The sequence below is a fragment of the Pelodiscus sinensis genome, chromosome 29 (assembly GCF_049634645.1).
Source record: "Pelodiscus sinensis isolate JC-2024 chromosome 29, ASM4963464v1, whole genome shotgun sequence".
Taxonomy (NCBI): Eukaryota; Metazoa; Chordata; order Testudines; family Trionychidae; genus Pelodiscus; species Pelodiscus sinensis.
The window spans coordinates 11,414,332-11,434,872 of record NC_134739.1 but is presented as its reverse complement, the minus strand read 5'-3'; the positions used below and the strand labels follow the sequence as shown (position 1 = coordinate 11,434,872).

Sequence of the window (20,541 nt, the reverse complement as noted above, 5' to 3'; positions counted from 1 at the left end):
GAGGGGGGCTGGAATTTGGGATCTAGCCACCGTCCCGTATGGGTGCTGCGCGTCGGATCTCCGTGCAGCGTCAGACTCCTTCCACGAAGGCCACGATTAAACTGCAGGCGGGAGGGGAAAGGGGCCTGGGGGTGCCATCAGGAGGCAGGAGCCAGGGATGCGCTTTGCGTGGGCTGCCCTTTGCCTGGCTTCCACGGATGTAAACGGTTCCCGGGCTCACTGCTCACCCAGTGAGCCTGAGGGTTACCACAGAGTTCACTGGTTACCGGGCCAGGTGGTGGGAAGCCGGACTGGGCAGCAGGTGGGAGCGGGTCAGGTTGTCCCCTCCGTGGGGTGAACTAGGTAAACAAAGTGAAACAGAAGGGGCTTGCAAAGGCCTGAGGCGGGCTCGGTGCACCAGGGCTGGGGAGACCCTTCCAGGGGTGTCGCCGGCAGCGGAGAAATCCGCCCTCCCCTCCCGCCACGGCGCCCCACACAGCGTGGCCACGGTGCGCGTGGACCGCCCTGCCCCAGCCCGGAACCTGCCGGCACAGCGCTCGTCCCCCCACGTCGGGCATGCTGGGTAAGAGGGTTTGCCGGCCGCCTTGGCGCGCTCTGTGTGTCATGTGCGGCGGTGGCCGGAGGGGATTAGCCGGGAATCCTCGTGCAAATCCATCCTGAGATTAACGGAGCCCGGAAGATTAAGGGCTTGGGCACTGGCCAGTGGGGAGACAGGCCGTCCTTTATCAGGCCGGTCGGAGCAGGATGTGAGCGGGGAGGCGGCACGTCCCGCCTGAGTTCTCCGTCCGCAGGAGGGTTTGGAGGGACCCCGATTGCGCCCGCCCCGTCACCCAGACCCGACCACCCGGGTGCCCTGTCGTACCCGGCAGCAGCATGGCCCCCAAGACGGTGCTGATCACGGGCTGCTCCTCCGGCATCGGCTTGGCCTTGGCTGCGAAAATGGCCCGGGACAAACAGCAGCGGTTCAGAGGTAAGCGCTTCGCAGGGGGGCCCCCGGCGCCGGGCACTTGGGGGCAAATGCCCAGCTCCCGCCCGGATGGAGCTGGGTCCAGGGAGACCCGCGACTGTCCTGCAGCGGGGAGGGGCCGTGCGCGCCCCACTGCCACGCCCAGAGCTCCTGCCCCATGCCGCCAGGCCCGGAGCACGGCAGCAAGAAGGGGAAAGAAGAGCCAAGCAGCTCCCTTTCTGGTGCGGGGCCCTTTCTGTGCCTGCACGCAGCCGGGCTGGGGGTGCATCTGGTACCCGGCCTATTGGACACAGCCAGGCCCATTTGGCTTTGTGGGGCACGTCTCCCATCCCTCTGCTCAGCCATGTGGGGAAACCTGCCCCCCAGGTGCCGGGGGGAGGGGGGGATCAAGCCAGGAGTGATGGGGCAGAGTGTTGGATCATGAGAAGGTAAAACAAATCGTTCCTCCTAAAGGGGAAGAAATGGGGAGGCTGATGGGTCTTTCCCCTGCCCCTCCGCCCCGGGGTAGGGGCCCCAGCTTAGAACACACGTGGGACAGCCCAACGAAGTGGACTAGCGGCGTTTCCCCCACCTGCTCTCCTCCCAGGATGGTTTGGGCACCAGAGGCCGGGATCCCAGTGAGGAGACGAGGGGGAACGTGTGATCCAGTGCCTGGGATCCCAGCGAGGGGAGGGGGAAAGCCGGCCCACTGGCCTGGATCTAAGTTGGTGCGACTGCCATCTTCCCTGAGGCACGGCCGCCCGGGGGGGAGGGGGGCCCCAGGCCCCACAGGGGCCCCCACAAGAAGGTCTGAGACAGGGAGTGCCAGGAAGAAGCCCCCGAAATTGCTTTGCCCCAGGCTCCCTGAATCCTCCAGGCGACCCTGCCCTGAGGATGTGGCTGGGGGGCTGATCCCGGCTTGGCGGTACAGCCCCTAGCCAGGCCCGAGCCCTGCTGCCGTGGGAGTAGCAGGGGAAGCGCGTCGTGTATCGCTGCCCCCCCCCCCCCGCCCGGCAGCATCACTGGGGCCTGCCGCAGGCTGCTCTGTGTTACAGTCATCGCCACCATGAGGAACCTGGACAAGAGAGGGGGCCTGGAAGCGGCCGCCGGGGCCTCCCTGCACCAGACGCTGGAGATCAGGCAGCTGGACGTGTGCGACGAGCGATCCATCCGCCGCTGCCTCAACGGCATCCCCAACCGGCACGTCGACATACTGGGTGAGGGTCCCCGCTTGCCTCTACCCCCCCCCACTGCTCTCCGTGCCTGGTGTCTCCCCCCCCCATGCGTATCCACCCCTCCCACGTGCTCCCCGACGCCCCTGCACGTCCCGACCTCCCCCGCCAGACCGGCCGCCAAAGAGGAGCCATTGGAATGCAGAAAGTTGCCGGCGTGTTGGGCATGGCAAAGAGCCAGACTGGGCTGCACGCCGAGCCGGAGCTGGCTCCAGAGCCATGGGTCGCAGACCCCCGGGGCTAGAGCCTCTTGGTCCTGTCCCAGCGGATGCCTGCCCTTCCCTGCGTGTTCTTCCCCCGCTAACGAGGGCCGCCCCCCCCGCGCCTCTCTCCTTTCCCCGCCCCCTTGGCGTGTTTGCCCTCCCCGCCTCCACGGCGCACCGTCCACGACCTTTACCGCCACGAGGGGGAAGCAGGCAGGCCGTCCACGGACGCCCTCGGGCTGGGTCAGAGGCTGCCGGCCGTTCAGCTGGCCCTGAGTCACGTCCTTAATCGCAGGAGCGCCTGACCTCGATGCAGCTCCCTGCTTGCTGCGGCTGATCCGTGAAAGTTATGTAGGTCGGCCCCCCCCCCGGGCTCTCCTGGGATTACGGAACAATGAGGGTCTGGCGCTCCCACCCCCGGAGCTCGGCTCTCCTGCCGCGCTAGAGCCAAGCTGAACGCCCCTGCTCAGCCATCTCATACAGAGCCTCTTGGACTCGTGCCGTCAGCTGGAAGCCAAACCACATGGCCCATTCACTGCACTGGCCTCCAGGGTCAGGGTGGACCTGGATTGTGGCTAGCTAAGGATGGGGTCCGGATTAGGGTCAAATCTGAGAGTGGCATTGCATTTTGGGTGGCAATGCCACGCCCTTCAATCTGGCCAGGATCCTCCACTCGGGGGACATGGGTCTGCCCCCCATTTTTGCCTCCCTGCCCCATGGGGCCTGTAACCAGAGACTCACACCCATGGAGCATCCAGTGCTTGCAACCGTGAGTCTCAGCGTGTGCTCCCTGGAAGCTTAGCACCAGGGCGGCCACCCAGGATAGATTCAAGTTCCGTCCAGCGGATTAGCAGAGCACCTGCAGCCAGCAACCTGTGTTTCTTCTACTGGTGCACATCCGCACATACTTCGGTGCACAGAAACAAAATTATTCCACACACGGAAGGAAAATAATTAGAGGGCACACTGGTCTTAGCAGGTGTTTTCTTAAAGTCCCAGGATTGGATGAGAGCGTTGGCTTTCAAAGTAAGGCCCCAGCTTTGGTGGCTGCTGAGCGCAGCCTGAAAAGACAAACCCGAAAGGCTCAACTCTCCTGAAGGGTGAGAGGCAGAACCCAGGCTGGATTTTCATTTGTAAGATTCCTCAGGGGCCTTCTTTGGGCTAGTGTGCCCATGCTGCACCAACGTACCTGAAAGCAGATGCTGGGGGCGAGGGAATCCTCAGCTAAGCAATCCGAGCTGCACCCCAGGGGTTTGCACCAGTGCAGGCCTGTGTGAAGACCTGTCCAGGCCTTGCACGTGGGCCTCTGGGCACTGGAGCCCATGCAAACGCTGCTGCCCCAATGGGAGGGGCCCCCTTGCTGATGCCCCACGACTCGTCCGTGTCTTGCAGTTAACAATGCCGGGGTGGGCATGATTGGCCCCATTGAGTGCCAGACCATCGAGGAGATGAAGAGCGTGATGGAGACCAACTTCTTTGGGGTGGTGCGGATGATCAAGGAGGTGCTGCCGGATATGAAGAAGAGGAGGAGCGGGCACATCGTGGTGATCAGCAGCGTGATGGGCCTGCAAGGTAGGTGACGGCGGGGGGAGGAGGGGGAGCATCCCCCAACAGCTGTGCAACATTGGTTCTGTCCTGGTGTTCCCCCCCCCCCCCCCCCCCCCGCAACTGCAAATCTCAGGCGCAGCGTTTGCACCCCCCGTTGTGCTGCCTGGAGCTGCCGCCCCAAATACAAACGTCAAACTCCAGGCGGAACCTCTCTAGTCCGGCACACTTGGGAGTCAGAGAATTTGCCGGACCACGGAGGGTCAGTATTGTCTAGTTGTATTATCGGCACTCCTACTGCTTACTGGGCTGTGAGACGACATTTAGGGCTCAATTAGCACTAAAGAGCAGCACCAAACCCTGAGCCCTGGTCTACACGAGGGCATTACTTGGAAATATCCCCCCTTCGGTGGAATGTATAAGCGGCGCATCCACACTACGGGTATGTCTACACTGCACACTAATTTTGAAATAAGCTATTCCAGAAGAGTTATTGTGAAATAGCTAAATAGCCCGTCTACACTCCAGGGAAGCCTCAAAATAAGTCCGAGGCCGGATTCCTAATGTAGCCGTGCTGTCTCAATGTAGAGCCCCAGGAGGCACTGGGGAGGAATAACTAAGAAAAGCCCTGGCGAAAGGCTATTTCGAAATAGCAGCTGTGGAGAGTCTACACACGCCTTATTTCAAAATAGCTATTTTGGAAGAGGCGTTATTCCTCGTAGAATGAGATTTACAGATATCGGAATAAGCCATCCGTTATTCTGAAATTATTTCGAAATAATGGAATTACTGTGTAGACGGTCACATTGTTATTTTGAAATAATGGTGCAGTGTAGATGCACCTATCAGGCCCAGCATTTCAAAATAACGGGCTGCTTATTTCAAAATCTGTCCTTCTGCTTTCCTCGGGGAACAACGCTCATTTCGAAACAGTGATTTCGAAATAGCAGTAGCGTGTCCGTGCCAGTGCTGCTATTTCAAACTAACTATTCCCCAGAGGAATTCGAACTAATTACTTCAGTCGAGGTAGCGCATGCACATTAACGGAGCCTGCCTTGGACTAATTTCGTCGTGGGGACACGCTATTTCGATTTTGTTGTTAAGCCGATTTTAGTTATTTTGAAATAATTTCCTAGTGTAGACATGCCCTGAAAGCCAGGACCGGTGGCTGTAAACAAACTTTATGGGACCGTGGGAAACTTGTCCACACCCATGCTAAGTGGACATCCGGCGAACTCAAATCTTGCCGGACCACGGAGGTTGCCAGACCAGAGAGTGCCGAATTAGAGAGGTTCAACCTATACATCTCTGCCTTCAGCTCTAGTGGTAGCAACTTTATGGCTTTAGAACGGAAGGTCCCACTGTCGGTTACCGGAGTGTTATCCAAACTGGCAGCCACCACATAAGGATGCCGGTTTCTGGCTTTGGATAAGTATGTGTCTATCTGTCACTAAAAAGGGCCTGATTTTTCCACCTGTGCTGTGGCGTTTTAATCTCCTCTCTGAGACATGATCGTTGTCAAGCTTTACAGTTGTTAAAATTGTTGGAGCCGGGAGCCAGTCTCCGGTCTCACCCACATGTGCAGAGACTCGTTTGTTCATTCTGTGCTATTTCATGGGTTTTTTCTCAAAGCCCCAGCTCCTGGAGTTAGGGGATTAGGAAGGAAAATCTTATAGATTGTGCTTGGTGCTGTACAGACACAGAGCAAAGTCCCTGCCCCAAGGAACTTACAATTGAAATGACTCACTTTTCAGAGTCTTGTCTGCCCCAAGCTAGCGTGAAACTGACCCATCGTGGGTGGTGGTGGAACCACAAAAAGGGATTTTGTGGAGACGGCCGAGGCTCGGTGACGATGGGCGGAAGGAAGTTTCTGTCAGTCCTGGGTTCAATTCCCGTTAAGTGGATCGTTTAATACTCCTGAGATTCCAGCCTGGTGTTAACAGCATCTGGGCAGCCTAGTGCCTTGGCCTGGGATCTGTCTGGTTCATATTTAAATCAGCAGTTCTCAGACAAGGGACTGGGACACCAAGGAGTGACCCCGTTTGAATGGGACTTCCAGGGCAGGCTTCGATTTGCCGTGGCCCGGGGCCCGAGCCCCAGGGGCTGAAGTCCTTGGACTCTGGCAAAGGAAGCGCCAGGCTGGGAATCGGGGCTCCGCCTGGATTCTGGTCCCGAACTGCTGGGTAACCTTGGGCCAGTCACGGCCTGGCTGCGTGCCTCAGTTTCCCCTCCCATCTTTTGGTTGTTTTTAGAGGCTAATCTTTTTGGAGCAGGTGGATGTGCGGCACCGAGAACGAGGGGGCCCCCATCTCACTCACGGTCTCGCCACCTCCCTGGAACGCAAAGAAATAACAGTGAAAACGCCAAGGACATGTTGCTTTCCTGTATCAGACTCGAGGCCCATCTACCCCCCGTGCTCCTGCCAGGGGGAGGGACTTTGATTTCCTACCAGGGTGGCAGGAATTGGGGGGGGGCTGAGGTTTCAGCCCCGCCCCCCCCCCCCCACCGTTGGGGTTGTGTAATAATTTATTTAAAGCAACATAACCCCTCAAGGGAACGAGAGCGCCTGCTGGCAGGGTCCCACGCAGGGACATCACCGCTGGTATCCGCTGCCTCAGCCGGGTCTCCTGGCCGACCCGGGATGACGGCTGCCGTCCCCCCGCAACGCCAGACCCCTGCCGGAGCCGGGCTCGGCTCAGCGACATGGAAGGAGCGAGAGGCGCCGTCTCCTCTCTGCCCTGTGGCGTGTGAGGCTTTGACTAACTCTCTCCGCGCCACGGCAGCAGGCCGGGAGGGGAAGGTTTGTCATGGATGGTGGCCCCCACCTTTTCTGTCAGCCAGCGCTAATGTGGCCCTTTGGCCCGGAGAAGAGGTCACAAGAAAGCAGCTACCACCAGGCCGCGAGAGCTGGTGTGCTGCCGCCAGAAGCCAGGCCCGGCTCAGGCTGGGACGCGGCTGATCCAAGGTGGCCTCAGCTGGAGTCGGTGGGCACTCACAACGACGTTGATTTGCACCCGTTGGGGGCCTGGCATCCTTAGCCCTGGCTTGTAGAGAACATGGGGTTTGTTTGTGTGACCATAACCACGCCAGCCACCTCCTGATTGCCCCCTCAAGATCTGGGGGGGGGGGAGGGACGGGGGAGTTGCTATTGCATCCTGCCTCAGTTTCCCCTCATGGAGTGCTCCACAGCTCCCAAAAGGCTTCTCTCTGTTTCATAATCTCTCTCTCAGGGGCTGTTTTATCAGCATCAAGCTCAAAATAAACACCCACAAATAGAGTTGCCAGGTGTCTGGTTTTCGCTCAGATTGTCCATTAGTTGGGTCCCCCGTCTGGTAAAAAAAACCCAGAAAATACCGGACATGTGAAATGTCCGGTATTTCCCGTTTCTCTCGGACAGAAGCCCAGCGGGGACAATTTTCCCCTGCCACGCCTGGTGGCGGCGGGGAAATGAGGAGCACGGGCCATTTAAAGGCACAGGGCCTGGTTTTTTTTTTTTTTTTGTGCTCAGCAACTTTGGTCTCCTCCCCTTTTTTTTCCACAGGAGAATTTTTTTCCCCAGTGTTTTTTTTTGGGGGGGTGGGGGGGTGGGTATTTTTTGTTAAACCACCTGGCAACCCTACCCACAAAATGGTTCTTCCCCTCCCCCCCTCCGAGTTATAAGTTGGATGTGGCCTCTTCTCCCCGAAAAGCACCCCCGGGTGTTTCAGGGTTTTCCTGGCTGGACACTCTGAAGCTTCTCTCCAGCTTTCTCTGCCTCCGGCTTCAAGGCCCAAATGCCTCCCCCCGACCTCCGCAAGGGTCTCAGACGGGTGCCACCTGCTCGCTGCTGCTCTGTGACAGCTTCCTTCCTGCTTCCTTGCCACCTCAGGCTCTTTCGGGGGACCCGCTGCCTTGCTCAGGCACTGGCAGGAGGCCCCAGTTCCACCTACAGGCCCCAGCTCACCTGGTACTCTGATCGGCAGCAGCCCCCCCCAGCTGGCGGAGGAGGCGCAAGGCTGGGAATCAGGGCTCCTGGAGTCTGGTCCCGGCCCTGCGACCGAGCAGCGGGGTGTCCTAGGGCCAGTCACGGCCTCGCTCCATGACTCAGTTTCCCCTCCCATGTTTAGACTGCAGTCTTTCTGGAGCAGGGACTCTTACGAGGTGGATGTGCAGCACCGAGCACGAGGGGGCCCTGATCTCCCCACGGTCCCTACACATCCTGCGGCCACAAATAAGTAACAGCGAAGACACAGGTACCTGGGAGGTTTCAAGGCAGTAGAGGCTGCTGGCCTATCTCTGGCTCAAGGTCCATCTAGCCCAGAAGCACGCCCCACCCCCCCCCTCTTCCCGCCTTCCACAGTGACAGCGATTTCAGGCAAAGGCTGAAAAATCCCCCAATTATGCACAGGTCTGGAATAAGACTGAGGCATCACTGGGGGGGGGGGGGATGGAGGGCGGGGCGCAGTGGTTTATATGGGGGATGCCGGCAGCATCTGCACCTGGAGCAGGACTACTGACCCTATTCAGTACTGCTGACATGAGAGGAGTAAGTGTCCACTGAAAGACCCTGGAGAACTTCTACACGCTCAGTGCCCCCAGCAAGTCCATTCCTGCTTTAAATCGCAGCTTTCCACGTGCTACGTACGCTGCTGAGCTCGCGGACAGCTGGGCTGGCTTCTTTTGTAGCTGGGTTTTTCCTCTCAGCTGTGGTGAGGCACTTTGTGGGTTTACAGTACAGTCTGGGGGCTAAAAATAACCATCCCTTATGAAGTACAAGCATCAGGAAATCCTTCCTTATCAGCCTGATGCAAATCTAATTGCAGAGGAGAATTACGCACAGTCCACATGTGTGAACCAGACCGTGGCCTCTCTCGTCTTGGGACGTTACCCGCTGAACAAAGTCCACCAATCGCACGGGGGCCTCCGTGTTAGTCTGGCACTTTAAAAACCACGCGTGATCCCGTGGCACCTTGGAGACCAACCGAAATATATAGACTCATGCGCTTTCGTGGACAAAGCCCAATTCATCAGATGAGTTGGAGTGAGCCACGGAAGCTCACGATACTATATATTTTTGTTAGTCTCTCAGGCCATGCCTACACTAGGCCTATGTCTACACTGGTACGATCTTGCGCCAGAGATATGCAAATGAGGCTACGCGTGGAATATCGCCGAGCCTCATTTGCATACCTAATGAGCTGCCATTTTTGCAGAAGAGGCTCTTGCGCCAGAAGGAGCTGTCTACATGGCCCCTTCTTGCGCAAAAAAAACCCTCTTGTGCAACGCCGCTACGCTGATTATTTTCAGGCCTAACGGCATTGCGCAAGAGGGTGTTTCTTGCGCAAGAAGGGGCAGTGTAGACAGCTCCTTCTAGTGCAAAAGCCTCTTCCGCAAAATGGCGGCTCATTAGGTATGCAAATGAGGCTCGGCGATATTCCACTCTTAGCCTCATTTACATATCTCTGGTGCAACAACCCGCCAGTGTAGACATAGCCTAGGAGATTATTTCAAATTTACTAAGTTCGACATCTGGGCACCCGATTTTACATATTCGGAGTTCCGTGTCCTCACTACGAGGAAGCGTCGAATGTAGCCCGGGGCAGGCTCCGTTAATGTGGACGCGCCAAATCAGACTCAGAGCCCCAGGAAGCATGCTGGGGAACTGCAGAAGGCCTCCTGGAGGCCAATTAATTCGAATTAGCGGCACGGAGGCGTGCACACTAATGTTATTTCGGACTTACAGGTTCGGGAATAGTGTGGTGCCTCAGGAAAAGCAGAACTACAGCGTTCGAATTCCACGGCCCCTTATTCCGGAATAGCGGGCTTGGTAGTGTGGACGCATCACGTACAAATTCGACCTCGGGGTGGTTCTTTTGGGCTAAGGCCCTAGTGCAGACCAGGCCTCAGGTGCCACAGGACTGCTGCGCGTTTGAACCAAGTCCAGTCAGGGCTTCGACACAAAGTTACAGGCGCAAAAAATCCCTCCTGCCCGGCAGTGCCAAGTCAGGTATTTCTTGGGGACGGAGGGAGGCGAAGAGGGGAGAGAATTCTGGTCTCCCAGCTGGGGCCCTTTTGCCTCCCACCTCAGGGACTTGGGGCTCTCTCAGCCGGGGAGATGGGTCCCCACAACACCAGGGGACCCATCCCTCTGCACTGCTCTGGCGTCCACCATGCTGATCGCAGACGGGGCCGCTGCGTAAAAGTGGTCGGGTCGTGGTCTTGCCCGTAGCTCCGTGGCCTGTGGAACTTTGAGCAAACACAAAAGCCTTGGTAGGCCAGGCGTGGGGAGGGGTGTTCCTGCCCCCGCAACCCACCGCACTGCCCAGCTACCGCCTGCACCACTGCGCCTGACGTCTTGATGGGTAACACCATGACGAGATCGCTAGGGGGCTGGTGTCACCATGGCCCGGAGGTGGAGGGATTCGTCTCTGCCTGCTGTGTGACATAGGCCCTCTACTGCCAGTGGACTCTGGAGAGCAGCTGGGGTGGGTGGGGAACTGTGGTTTCGGAGCAAGACGGTGTCAGTGCCACGACCTTCCGAGTGGCCACGCGGGGCAGGGACCTCGCACACGAACGGGGACAGAGCGAGAGCCAGGCCGAGGATTGTCAGCTATTTAATCGGAGGGTTTCTCAGCGTCGGGGTCAGCCTTATCTCATGTCCACAGGCTGGGGAGCTGGGATGCCTCGTGGCCCATTCACAAGGCTGCCTTGCAGAGCTCTGTCGTGCCCTTGTCCCACGCCCGGGCTACACCCACCAGACCACACGAGCCCCAGCACTCGGCGCCAGGGCCCAGCGTTGCACGGAGCCGTTCCCACGCTGCCTCGGAGAGCGGAGAGAGCTGGGACTGGCCAATGGGCCAACCGTGGACTGTTTCCAACCACTAGCGACCCCCTGATTACCCGTTGTACACCACATCCCTCTAGCCCAGGAGCCAGCCCACCTAACACTTTCCGGCCCACGGATGCATCTGGCCACTTTCTATTTATAACTTGCTGCTCAGGCCACTGAATTTCCAGGTGGTGGCTCAGGCAGACGGATCCTATGTAAATGGCTCCCAGTTGCAGAAGTACCCTGGAAGGCGACAGAGCTGCGAGCCCTTTAAATCGCCGCAGTAACCCCAGGCAACGCGGTAGTGGCCGGGCCGGGCGCTGAGAGCCCTTTGCTGTGTTTTTAATTCAAAGCCTCTGGCCTCAGACAACTCTGGGGAGACGCTAGCCCCAAGCCCCGCCCCTTCGACTCCAGGCCCTGCCCCTTCCAGGGGTGGAACCGGCCCGTGACCGTGGACCAACATTCATTAAGTGTGGGAAATTATTGCCCTAGCCCCTGCCTGCCACAAGCTCCTCGCCATGTATCAGCCAACATGCGCGAGACTCGGCCGAGGGCTTGCGGTGCCCGGCCGGGCGGGCTCGCGGCGGCGGCAGTCAGGTTGTCACTGGTGCCGCTCCATTCTCGTGGCTGCCTTCTACCTCCTGCCTCTTTCTTCCAGGCATCATGTTCAATGACATCTACACCGCCTCCAAGTTTGCCGTGGAAGGGTTCTGCGAAAGCCTCGTCGTCCAGGCGCTGAAGTTCAACGTCTTGTGAGTTGCGGGAATCCGCCTTGAGGGATGTCGGGCGCCACCAGGCCTCTGTTCTCGGGGGAGGAGCTAAAAATATCACACGGGGGTGGGGGGCCATCCCTGGGGTGCCGGTGGCGTGGGATCGACCGGGACAGACAGCTGGGATTAGCCTCAATGCCTGTTAATAAACCAGAAACAGACCCCGGAATATTTCATGGGGCTACTGCCCTGGGATTAAGCAGCGATGACAGATATCCACCCTGGAGCATTCATTTGCTAAGCAGCGGCTCTCCCAGGCACAGGTGTGAGATTCTCTCTTGTGGGACATTTTTGACAAGCACTCCCACCCCGGAGTCAGCCTGGGTCTGCCACCCCTTTGCTCCCTCCCCTGGGTAAGAAACAAGGACACTGCCAGGCGACCCACAAGCCAGGCACGGCAGCTGCCACCCAGCCAGGAGCAAGCCCCGGGAATGCACCTTGGCCTGTTCATTATTTTATCGTCAAGCGACAAGTCCTTCAGCGATGCTGCGTGCGCCAGGCTCAGGGCATAAAACAGCCCCTGGGCATTCGCAGCGGAACCCGGCCGCCCATACTTCCGGGGGTGCTTTTCTCACCGGAGGCCTCTGATCGGTGGCGGAGATTCCTCGCCTGCGTCGGTCAGTCGGCTCGGGGGAGTTTTCCTCGGGAGCAACGGCTGTTTGGCCATGAAAACACTGCCCAGTCCCCAAGGAGATGCCAATCGAGAGCCAGCTGTTTTCAAGAGTCCATCTCAGCCAATGGCCTGTCTTCTGACTGTCCAATGCAGGGGTGGGCAATAATTTTTGATGGGGGGGCCACTCCAAGATTTTGGAAAGTAGTCGAGGGCTGCACTCTTCCATGATATGAATGCAGAGGTGGGGTCTGGGATGGAGGTTGGGTGCCGAAGGGAGCTTGGGGTAAGGGACTGGGGTGCAGGAGGGAGACTGGAGTCTGGGAGGGAGTTGGGGTGAAACAGGCGGTTGTGACTTAGGGCAGGGGACTGGAGTGCAGGGGTTTGGGATGTGACCTAGTGTAGGGATTGTGATCTGGGGCAGGAGATTGGGGTGCCAGATCTGGGAGGGGGCGTGGGTGTAATAGGGGGACAGAGGGTTTGGCTATGTTGAGTGGGGGGGGGGGCAGAGAGTTGGGGCAGGAAAGGGCTGGGGTGCCAGAAGCAGGCTGTGGCCAAGAGACTTATCTGCCAGCTGCCATACTAGCCTGCCTGCCTGCAGAGCTTAAACTGCTTCCCAGCCAGCCTGCCTGCCTGGCCATGTGCTTCATGAATAACTTAGCTGAGGAAAGGGGGCTTGGTTCTTCCTGGCTGCCGGTTACTCCAACAAGCAGCTCGCATTGGCTGGTTTCTGCCAGAAAGCGGCCAATGGCAATGTGCTGGGGGTGGGGCGGCTCCTAAAACTTCCCCCCTCCCCTCCAGCATGTTGGGGAGCCTGCCTGGGGCTCCCTGCTGCCTCCGTGGGCCAGATCCAGTGGCTTAGCGGGTCGTATTCGGCCTGCGGGCCATATTTTGCCCAGGCTTGGTCCAATTCCAGAGGCCCCAGAGGGAATATACAGAACAGGGAACCACCAAGTGATCCCTCCCCTGTTGCCCATTCCTCTGACAGAGGCTCGAGGCGCCCAGCCTGGCTAATGGCCATTAATGGACCTAACCTCCATGAATGTATCTAGCTCTATTTTGAACCCTGTTAAAGTCCTGGCCTTCACCACATCCTCTAGCGAGGAGAAGCAAGTTCCCACCCCTCTGCCTTCCATAGCCCAGTCTTCATCCTAGTGCAGCCTGCCTCTGGCCTCTCTCGCAGGCCGGGAGTTCCCAAGGAAGCGCACGCCAGGGGCAGGCACGAGGAAGAGGCCTGGGCATGAAAAGGCCGCCCCACTAGTGCCTTGTGCAGAGGTGAGGGGTAGCTTGAGGCAGGGGAAGGAACTTGTGCTCAGCTGATAGGAGCTGGTGAGGCTGTTCTTGCCCTAGGACCCGAGAATCCGTGCGACAGAGACCAGAACAGCCACGTGCCCCAGTGAGTGGTCGTGGGATCTGTCTGTGTTGCAAAGGGCGAGGGCTTTGCCACAGCTAGTTCTGCCGGGACACGGCTCAGGACCTGGCCCTGCCCTCCTCATAGCCCCTCAGTGCCAGGCGAGGCAACCTCTCTGTGTGAACGTCGGCACGCACGGCTGGGACGTTCCCACATGGGGATGTATCGCTCCCCCTCGTGAGCACAGTGTCACCGGGCAGTGTCCCCGGACCACCCAGGCGGTGGCATGATGTCACGGGGCGTGGTTCCCTAGGAGACGTTAACCTGGGCTGATCTGACGTGGTAGGAGGTGCCTCGGCGGCACGACGGCGGGGCTGGTCCCTGCCGGAGTGCGGGGAGGTCAGGCGAGAGGGGGTTCTTCTGGCCTTCTAGTCGCCCCATGCATGGCAGGCTGAGTGGGGCTGTTCTGCGTGCGTGTGTTTCCAGCGTCAGCCTGATAGAGCCCGGGCCGGTGGTGACGGAGTTTGAGACGAAGCTCTACGAGGAGGCGGAGAACGCGGACTACTCCGCCACCGACCCTGAGACGGCAGACATGTTCTCCAAGCTCTACCTGAAGAACTCCAAGGCGATTTTCTCCAGCCTGGGGCAGACTCCCAGCGACATAGCAGAGGTAAAAGGACATGCGGGGGTGCCCCTTCTCTCCCGGCACACCCGTCCCATCGGCATCGCCCGCCCACGTCTGGACACAGGCCGACACCACGGCCCTTCCACCGAGGAAAAAGGCCCACCCCTTTTTCCCGCGGCCCCACCCTTTCTGTCCGAGGCCCGCCCCTTTTTCCTACGGCCCCACCCCTTCTGCCCAAGGCCCGCCCCTTTTTCCTGTGGCCCACCCCTTCTGCCTGAGGCCCACCTCTTTTTCCTATGGCCCCACCCCTTCTGCACAAGGCCCGCCCCTTTTCCCTGAGGCCCCACCCCTTCTGCCTGAGGCCATGCCCCTTGCACCTGAGGCCTCGCCCCTTCCCCCTCAAGGCTCTGCCACTTCCGGAGCATGGCCCAGGGCGCCAGTCGCACCTCCATGATCTCCACCTTTCCCAGCACACCAGGGGATGCCACGATCCATCCCGAACCCCTGTCCCAGCTGTAGGAGGAGGTGCCAAGTCTGAGCGTTGACACTTGGCAGCAGCGCCCCCCTGGCCATAATCCATTCCAGCCCGGCAAGGAAAGCCCTTGCCCCGCTGACCTGGCGTAAGGAGGAACTCCCTGACACCGGCACTGGTGCGCCCTGCCCACCTGGCACGGGCCCTGGGGCCACAGCTGCCCTGGCGGGCAGGGAATGGGCAGGGGCAGTTTTGAGCGTGCGGCTGCTGGTGGGACCCACCTGGATGGGGTGTGTGAGGGCTTCTAGCCCCAGCGCCGGCCGGGCAAATGGCAGGGCTGGATTCCTCATGCTCCCCACCCTCCCTGTGAGGCCAGAACCTCCCCCCACCGAGGAGCAGAGCGGCACCGGACGCCTCTCCTGCTGCACCCCGACCGCCCGCCCCCCAGCTCCTCTCGCCTCCCTGGGCTCACAGGCAAATGGACAAACCCCTCCCCCTCCAAACGCACACAAAGAACACCCCCCCCCCCAAGCTGATTAGCAGCTCTACACTCTGCGATTGGCTCTCCCCCACCCCTGAGCCCAGCATGGCCCCCCTCCCCAACCCACGGGGCTCTCCCCCACGTCTGAGCCCAGCACGGACCCCGGCCCACGGGGCTCTGCCCCTCCCCTGAGCCCAGCATGGCCCCCCTCCCCAACCCACGTGGCTCTCCCCCACCTCTGAGCCCAGCACGGACCCCGGCCCACGGGGCTCTGCCCCTCCCCTGAGCCCAGCATGGCCCCCCTCCCCAACCCACGGGGCTCTCCCCCACCTCTGAGCCCAGCATGGCCCCCCTCCCCAACCCACGGGGCTCTCCCCCACCTCTGAGCCCAGCATGGCCCCCCTCCCCAACCCACGGGGCTCTGCCCCTCCCCTGAGCCCAGCATGGCCCCCTCCCCAACCCACGGGGCTCTCCCCAACCCCTGAGCCCAGCACGGCCCCCTTCCCCCGACCCATGGGGCTCTCCCCCTCCCCTGAGCCCAGCAGAACCCCCGGCCCACAGGACTCTCCCCCTTCCATGAGCCCAGCAGGGCCCCCCCCCGGCCCACGGGGCTCTGCCCCTCCCCTGAGCCCCGCAGGGCCCCCCGGCCCACGGGGCGGGGGTGTATGTCTTGAATCCCAAGTCCCTGCACAAAGTCCAGGGGGTCCTCCCACTGCACGTGGTCGCGGGGCCTTCCAGGGCGATGTAGGTTAGCTATTAGGAAAACCTGCCCGCGGGTAGCTAAGCTCTGGAATAGGCCGCCAGGGGAGCTTGGGAATCGGTGGGGATTTCTATGAGCAAGTCAGAAAAACACCCCCTGCCCCAGAGGCTCCGGGTTGGCGGGGTCCTGCCTCCGTACCAAGGCCTGGATCTGCTAATCTCTCGCCTTTCCTTCCGGCCCAACATTTCTCGGGTTCTCCGTGACTCACCCCAGGGGCAGCAGGGGCCCGGGCGGAGGGGGAGGCTTGGGTTAGGGGGCTAGTCCCCAGGAGACGAGGTTTGGGGGTTTGGGGTGGGAGCCAGGCCTTTGCCCCACCCTGGGATGTCTCCCGTCGCCACGTCTCTGGCGCGCTGGTGGGGCTGATCCGCGGTGCCGCCTCCTCTGCCCCATGATTCACAAATCCTTAGACACCACCTCCTCCCCCGCATAGGGAAGATGATGCATAGGAAATGGCGGGGCGAGGGGGAGGGGGGGTTCCCCCGGCCGATGAGATCGCTGCTCCATCGAGCGCCGGTATCCTGTAAACAGCTGCTGCTTGTCTCGTGGTTACAGCGTGGGCGTGGGGGCCGGGACTCCTGGGTTCTGTTTCCAGCTCTGACCCCGACCTCCGGGTGACCTGGAGTGAGTCACTTCCCTGCCCCGCGCCTCAGTTTTCCCTTGGCACCATGGGGGCTGGACAGGGAGGCAGCCCAGTGAAGCCAGGAGACATTGAAACATAAGAGCGGCCAGACTGGGTCAGACCAAAGGTCCATCCAGCTCAGTATCCTGTCTGCCCACAGTGGCCAACACCAGATGTCCCAGAGGGAGGGAACACAACAGGGAATCCTCACGTGACCCCTCCCCTGTCACCCACCTCCAGACAAAGAGGCTAGGGACACCGTTCCTACCCATCCTGGCTAATACCCATTGATGGACCCAACCTCCATGAATCTATCTAGCTCTTTTTTGAACCCTGTTAAAGTTCTAGCCTCCACCGCATCCTCCGGCGAGGAGTTCCACAGAGGATCTCTTGCATCCTCTCTGAGCTCCGATCACCTGCAGCATGGCCAGAACCCCAGAGGGGCAGGCCAAGCAGAGCTGGCTACAGGGGTTGGCCTGCCTCCCAGGTCATGGAGAGGGAGTTGCAAAGCCTGGTGCCCCATGGCCCAGCGCTCACATGGGCCCGTTTGCCTTTGCAGCACACGCTGCGGGTGATCAGCGCCGCCCGGCCACCCTTCCGGCACCAGACCAACGCCGTCTACACGCCCATGATGGCCCTGAAGCACGCCGACCCCACGGGCGCGCTGATGACCGACGCCTTCTACAAGATGGTCTTCAAGTACGACGCGCTCATGCACGCCAGCCTGAGGGCCATCCGAGTGATCCGGTGGCAGGCCCAGAAGATGAGGCAGGGGGTGAAGTTGCTTGGCTTCAGATAGGAATGGCGGGGGGGTCGGGGCTCAGAGGGCAGTGGGCAGGAGGCTGGAGAAGCTCCGTGGACAAGGAGGGCAGCGGTCATGCGCCTCTCAGAGTCGGCCCGGGAGCTTGCGGCCCACTGAAGTGACAGGAACGCAACAGGGGACTGGAGAATGACGCGAGGTCCCTTCCTCGATGATTCTACGCTGACTCGGTGGCTTCATTTTCTAGGGTGCCCTTTACGCCCAAAAGAGCAGGGAGAAGGCGAGGCGAAGAGGCATGGTTGGGGGGGGCGAAGAGGTTGTCACGAAGAGCTAGAGGCTGCAGGGGAGAAGCTCTTGGTGCCACCGCGGGAAGGGCAGGGTGAGGCACACCGTGGCGGGAAGGGAGCAAAGGGGAGACAAGGTCTCGATTCCCCTCGGCGCTGGTTTACACCAAAGCCCACTGAGCTAGCAGGACCCACACCGGCAGGGCCACGTGTGAGCCGAGTCCGTAAGCAAGGCGGGGGCCGGGAATGGTCGCTGTTGCTTGCTGCCAGCCCGGGCTGGATTTGAACCTGGGAGCTAGAGGCACAAGATTTTCCTTCTTCCACTAACGGCCCCAACGTCACACTCCCCCCAGGGAGTTTCAACAGCAGCAAACGGGCAGCGGGTCTGTTGCTTTCTGGGGTGGAGGGAAGGGTGAGCCCCAGCGCTGCCGTGCGAGCTCGAGTCCTACTTGCTGACTTCTCGTCCCCACCCCGCTGCTCTCCCCTGGCCCGCCCAGGAGCCCCAACCAACGTGCCAATCTGACATGCTTGGCTTTGGGGGCCAGGCGCCTAAGCAGAAGGCACATGATTATTAAAAGGACCACAAGGAGCCCCTGTAGCCCCACAGAAGTCCTAGTCTCCTGTTTCCAGCTAGATCTAAGGGCCACAAACCTCCACGGACGCCTTTCCGAAAAACGTACTGAGACTTGGGGTCCCCTTTGTGGACGCCTTCCAGAAGGACCCCCCCAGGATACCTCCATGGGTGGCTCGTGCTCGTTAGTAGAGCAGACTTCACAGCCCTTTCACAAAAGCACCCAAGTCAATGAGTCTATCCCTTTACTTCAGCAGTTCACTTTAATGCCAGGTCTGGCCTGGGTATAACCTCTCCTGCCACTCTGCAGCCCTGCCCACACGCAGAGGCTATTCAGCGAGGCTGGTTGCAATCCCTTCTGCCCACAAGAAGGTGACCGTGTCTCCGGTAACCATACCAGGGCAGGCACAATCAGGCCGACCCGAGTCCTTGACAGTCAGTGCCAAGTGTGAAGCAGTGCTGTCGGGGCGACGCCGTGCAAGAGGCGCTGTGTCTGAGGGGCTGGGCCTGGCATGCTGCACCCTTGCAATGTTCATGGTGCGTGGCATGCGACCCACGATGGAAGGGGAGAGCCCACGGAGCGGAGGGTGAACTATGGAATAAAACGCCTTCAGTCGATACATCTCGTGTGTGACAAGTTGAGAGTAGAAAATGTAATGATCATGTAGACATGTCTGAATATACCTGGATGATGGGTCTCTGTTTGCACATCAGATATCTGAGATAGATAGATAGATAGATAGATAGATAGATAGATAGATAGATAGATAGATAGAAGAGAGGCCATGAGATTGAGCACTCGTAATTACTGAACAGGCTTTCCTCATAGACTCATAGACTTTAAGGTCAGAAGGGACCATTATGATCATCTAGTCTGACCCCCTGCACAACGCAGGCCACAGAATCTCACCCACCCCTCCTAGAATAATCCTCTCACCTATAGCTCAGATATTGAAGTCCTCGAATGATGGTTTAAAGACCCCAAGATGCAGAGAATCCTCCAGCAAGTGATCTGTGCCCCATGCTACAGAGGAAGACGAAAAACCTCCAGGGCCTCAGCCAATCTACTCTGGAGGAAAATTCCTTCCCGACCCCAAATATGGCGATCAGCTGAACCCTGAGCATGTGGGCAAGACTCACCAGCCAGACACCCAGGAAAAAGTTCTCTATAGTAACTCCTATCATCCCACCATTGGCCTATTTACCACCGATAGTGAAAGGTCAATTAGTTGCCAAGATCATGCTGTCCCATCAAACCATGCCCTTCATAAACCCATCTAGCTTAATCTGTCCTGTCTCTGTAGGGGACGTATCACTGCTGCGAGTAGGTTTCCTGGGGTGTCAAGCTGTGTTTGTGATGAAGGTATCAGACTAGATCTCAGAGGTGGAGGCCAATTCCCAGCTCTGTATGAACTAGGGCAAGTCACTTAATTTGTCCATGCCTCAGTCCCCCTCCTCTGTAAAATGGGTGAACAAGTTTTCATTAATTTGTCTTGTCTGTTTAGATTGCAAGCTCTTTCGTTCGGGGATCATCCCATATGCTATTAACAGGGCGTTAAAGACCGACAGGCATATAAAATGTTAATTCAGCCAACTCCGAAGGGCTAGCGGTTCTCTGGCTCAGATATATTCAAGGATCTAAAATTCCTGGCCTCAGTATCCCCCAAGCAGTTTCTCTGCTGCATTTCAGCATTTCTGAGCTTTGCTGAACTCCAAGGGCATTCCCAGGATTGTGGTTCAGGGAGATTTTTATCTCCCGGGTTCGTCCACCCAACCCCGGGAGCTCAGATCTAGCTAAACTCAACGTGTAGGCGCCTGGATCCTTCCGCAGTCAATGGGAGCCGCACCCAGGCACCCCTAGGCAGTGTCTCTGGGCAAGGGCTCAGTCCCTGGTTCGTGCCATGTGAACCCAAATGTTCCACTTTTTGGGCATTGCCAGTGAGTGGTGTGTGCGCCTGCAGTGCCACCCAGTGGGCAGAGGGAGTGACTGCAGCAGTATATCCTGGTGCCCTACGTGGATGGGACAGCACAGTGGTGAGGGGCTGGCGGTGGCTAATGGGGACATGCGAGAGCATGGGCAGTGGGTGACCCCGTGGCTGGGGGACGCAAGCCTCCCAACCCCGCCCACCAGAGCCCATGCTCCCCCCCACTGTGGCCTGCTGGCCCCTGCCCAGCCTCCTCCTCTTCACCCCAATCCCCGCCGCAGTGCGGCTGCTGGCCCTTGCTAGTCCCCTCCCTGTCCCAGGGTAGCACCCCCCAAGCTCCCTCTGGCCCTGGAGCTCCTGAGAGCCAGTGGGCGGTGCGGCTCCAGCCTCCCCCAGCTCCCGAAAGCCAGTGGGCGGTGCGGCTCCAGCCTCCCCCAGCTCCCGAAAGCCAGCGGGCGGTGCGGCTCCAGCCTCCCCCAGCTCCCGAAAGCCAGAGGGCAGTGCGGCTCCAGCCTCCCCCAGCTCCCGAGAGCCAGCGGGCGGTGCGGCTCCAGCCTCCCCCAGCTCCCGAAAGCCAGA

General features: G+C 59.6%; 1 protein-coding gene across 1 annotated transcript; it reads left to right on the top strand.

The window, feature by feature from the left end:
• Positions 1–15: 15 nt before the first annotated feature.
• LOC102458114 (retinol dehydrogenase 8-like) lies at positions 16–18,657 on the top strand. The gene is made up of 6 exons (XM_075911589.1): positions 16–970; positions 2,002–2,163; positions 3,774–3,953; positions 11,393–11,486; positions 13,952–14,135; positions 16,982–18,657. The coding sequence occupies exons 1-6, from the start codon at positions 874–876 to the stop codon at positions 17,219–17,221; spliced, it is 957 nt and encodes a 318-aa protein (XP_075767704.1). The 5' UTR covers positions 16–873; the 3' UTR covers positions 17,222–18,657.
• Positions 18,658–20,541: the final 1,884 nt, after the last annotated feature.

What these genes read in the sequence shown, in the direction of transcription:
- LOC102458114 (XM_075911589.1), top strand. Translation starts at nt 874, where the DNA reads ATGGCCCCCAAGACGGTGCTGATCACGGGCTGCTCCTCCGGCATCGGC. An exon ending in CCGGCACGTCGACATACTGG is followed by an intron (nt 2,164 to 3,773) that starts GTGAGGGTCCCC and finishes CGTGTCTTGCAG; the next exon opens with TTAACAATGCCGGGGTGGGC. An exon ending in CTCCCAGCGACATAGCAGAG is followed by an intron (nt 14,136 to 16,981) that starts GTAAAAGGACAT and finishes TTGCCTTTGCAG; the next exon opens with CACACGCTGCGGGTGATCAG.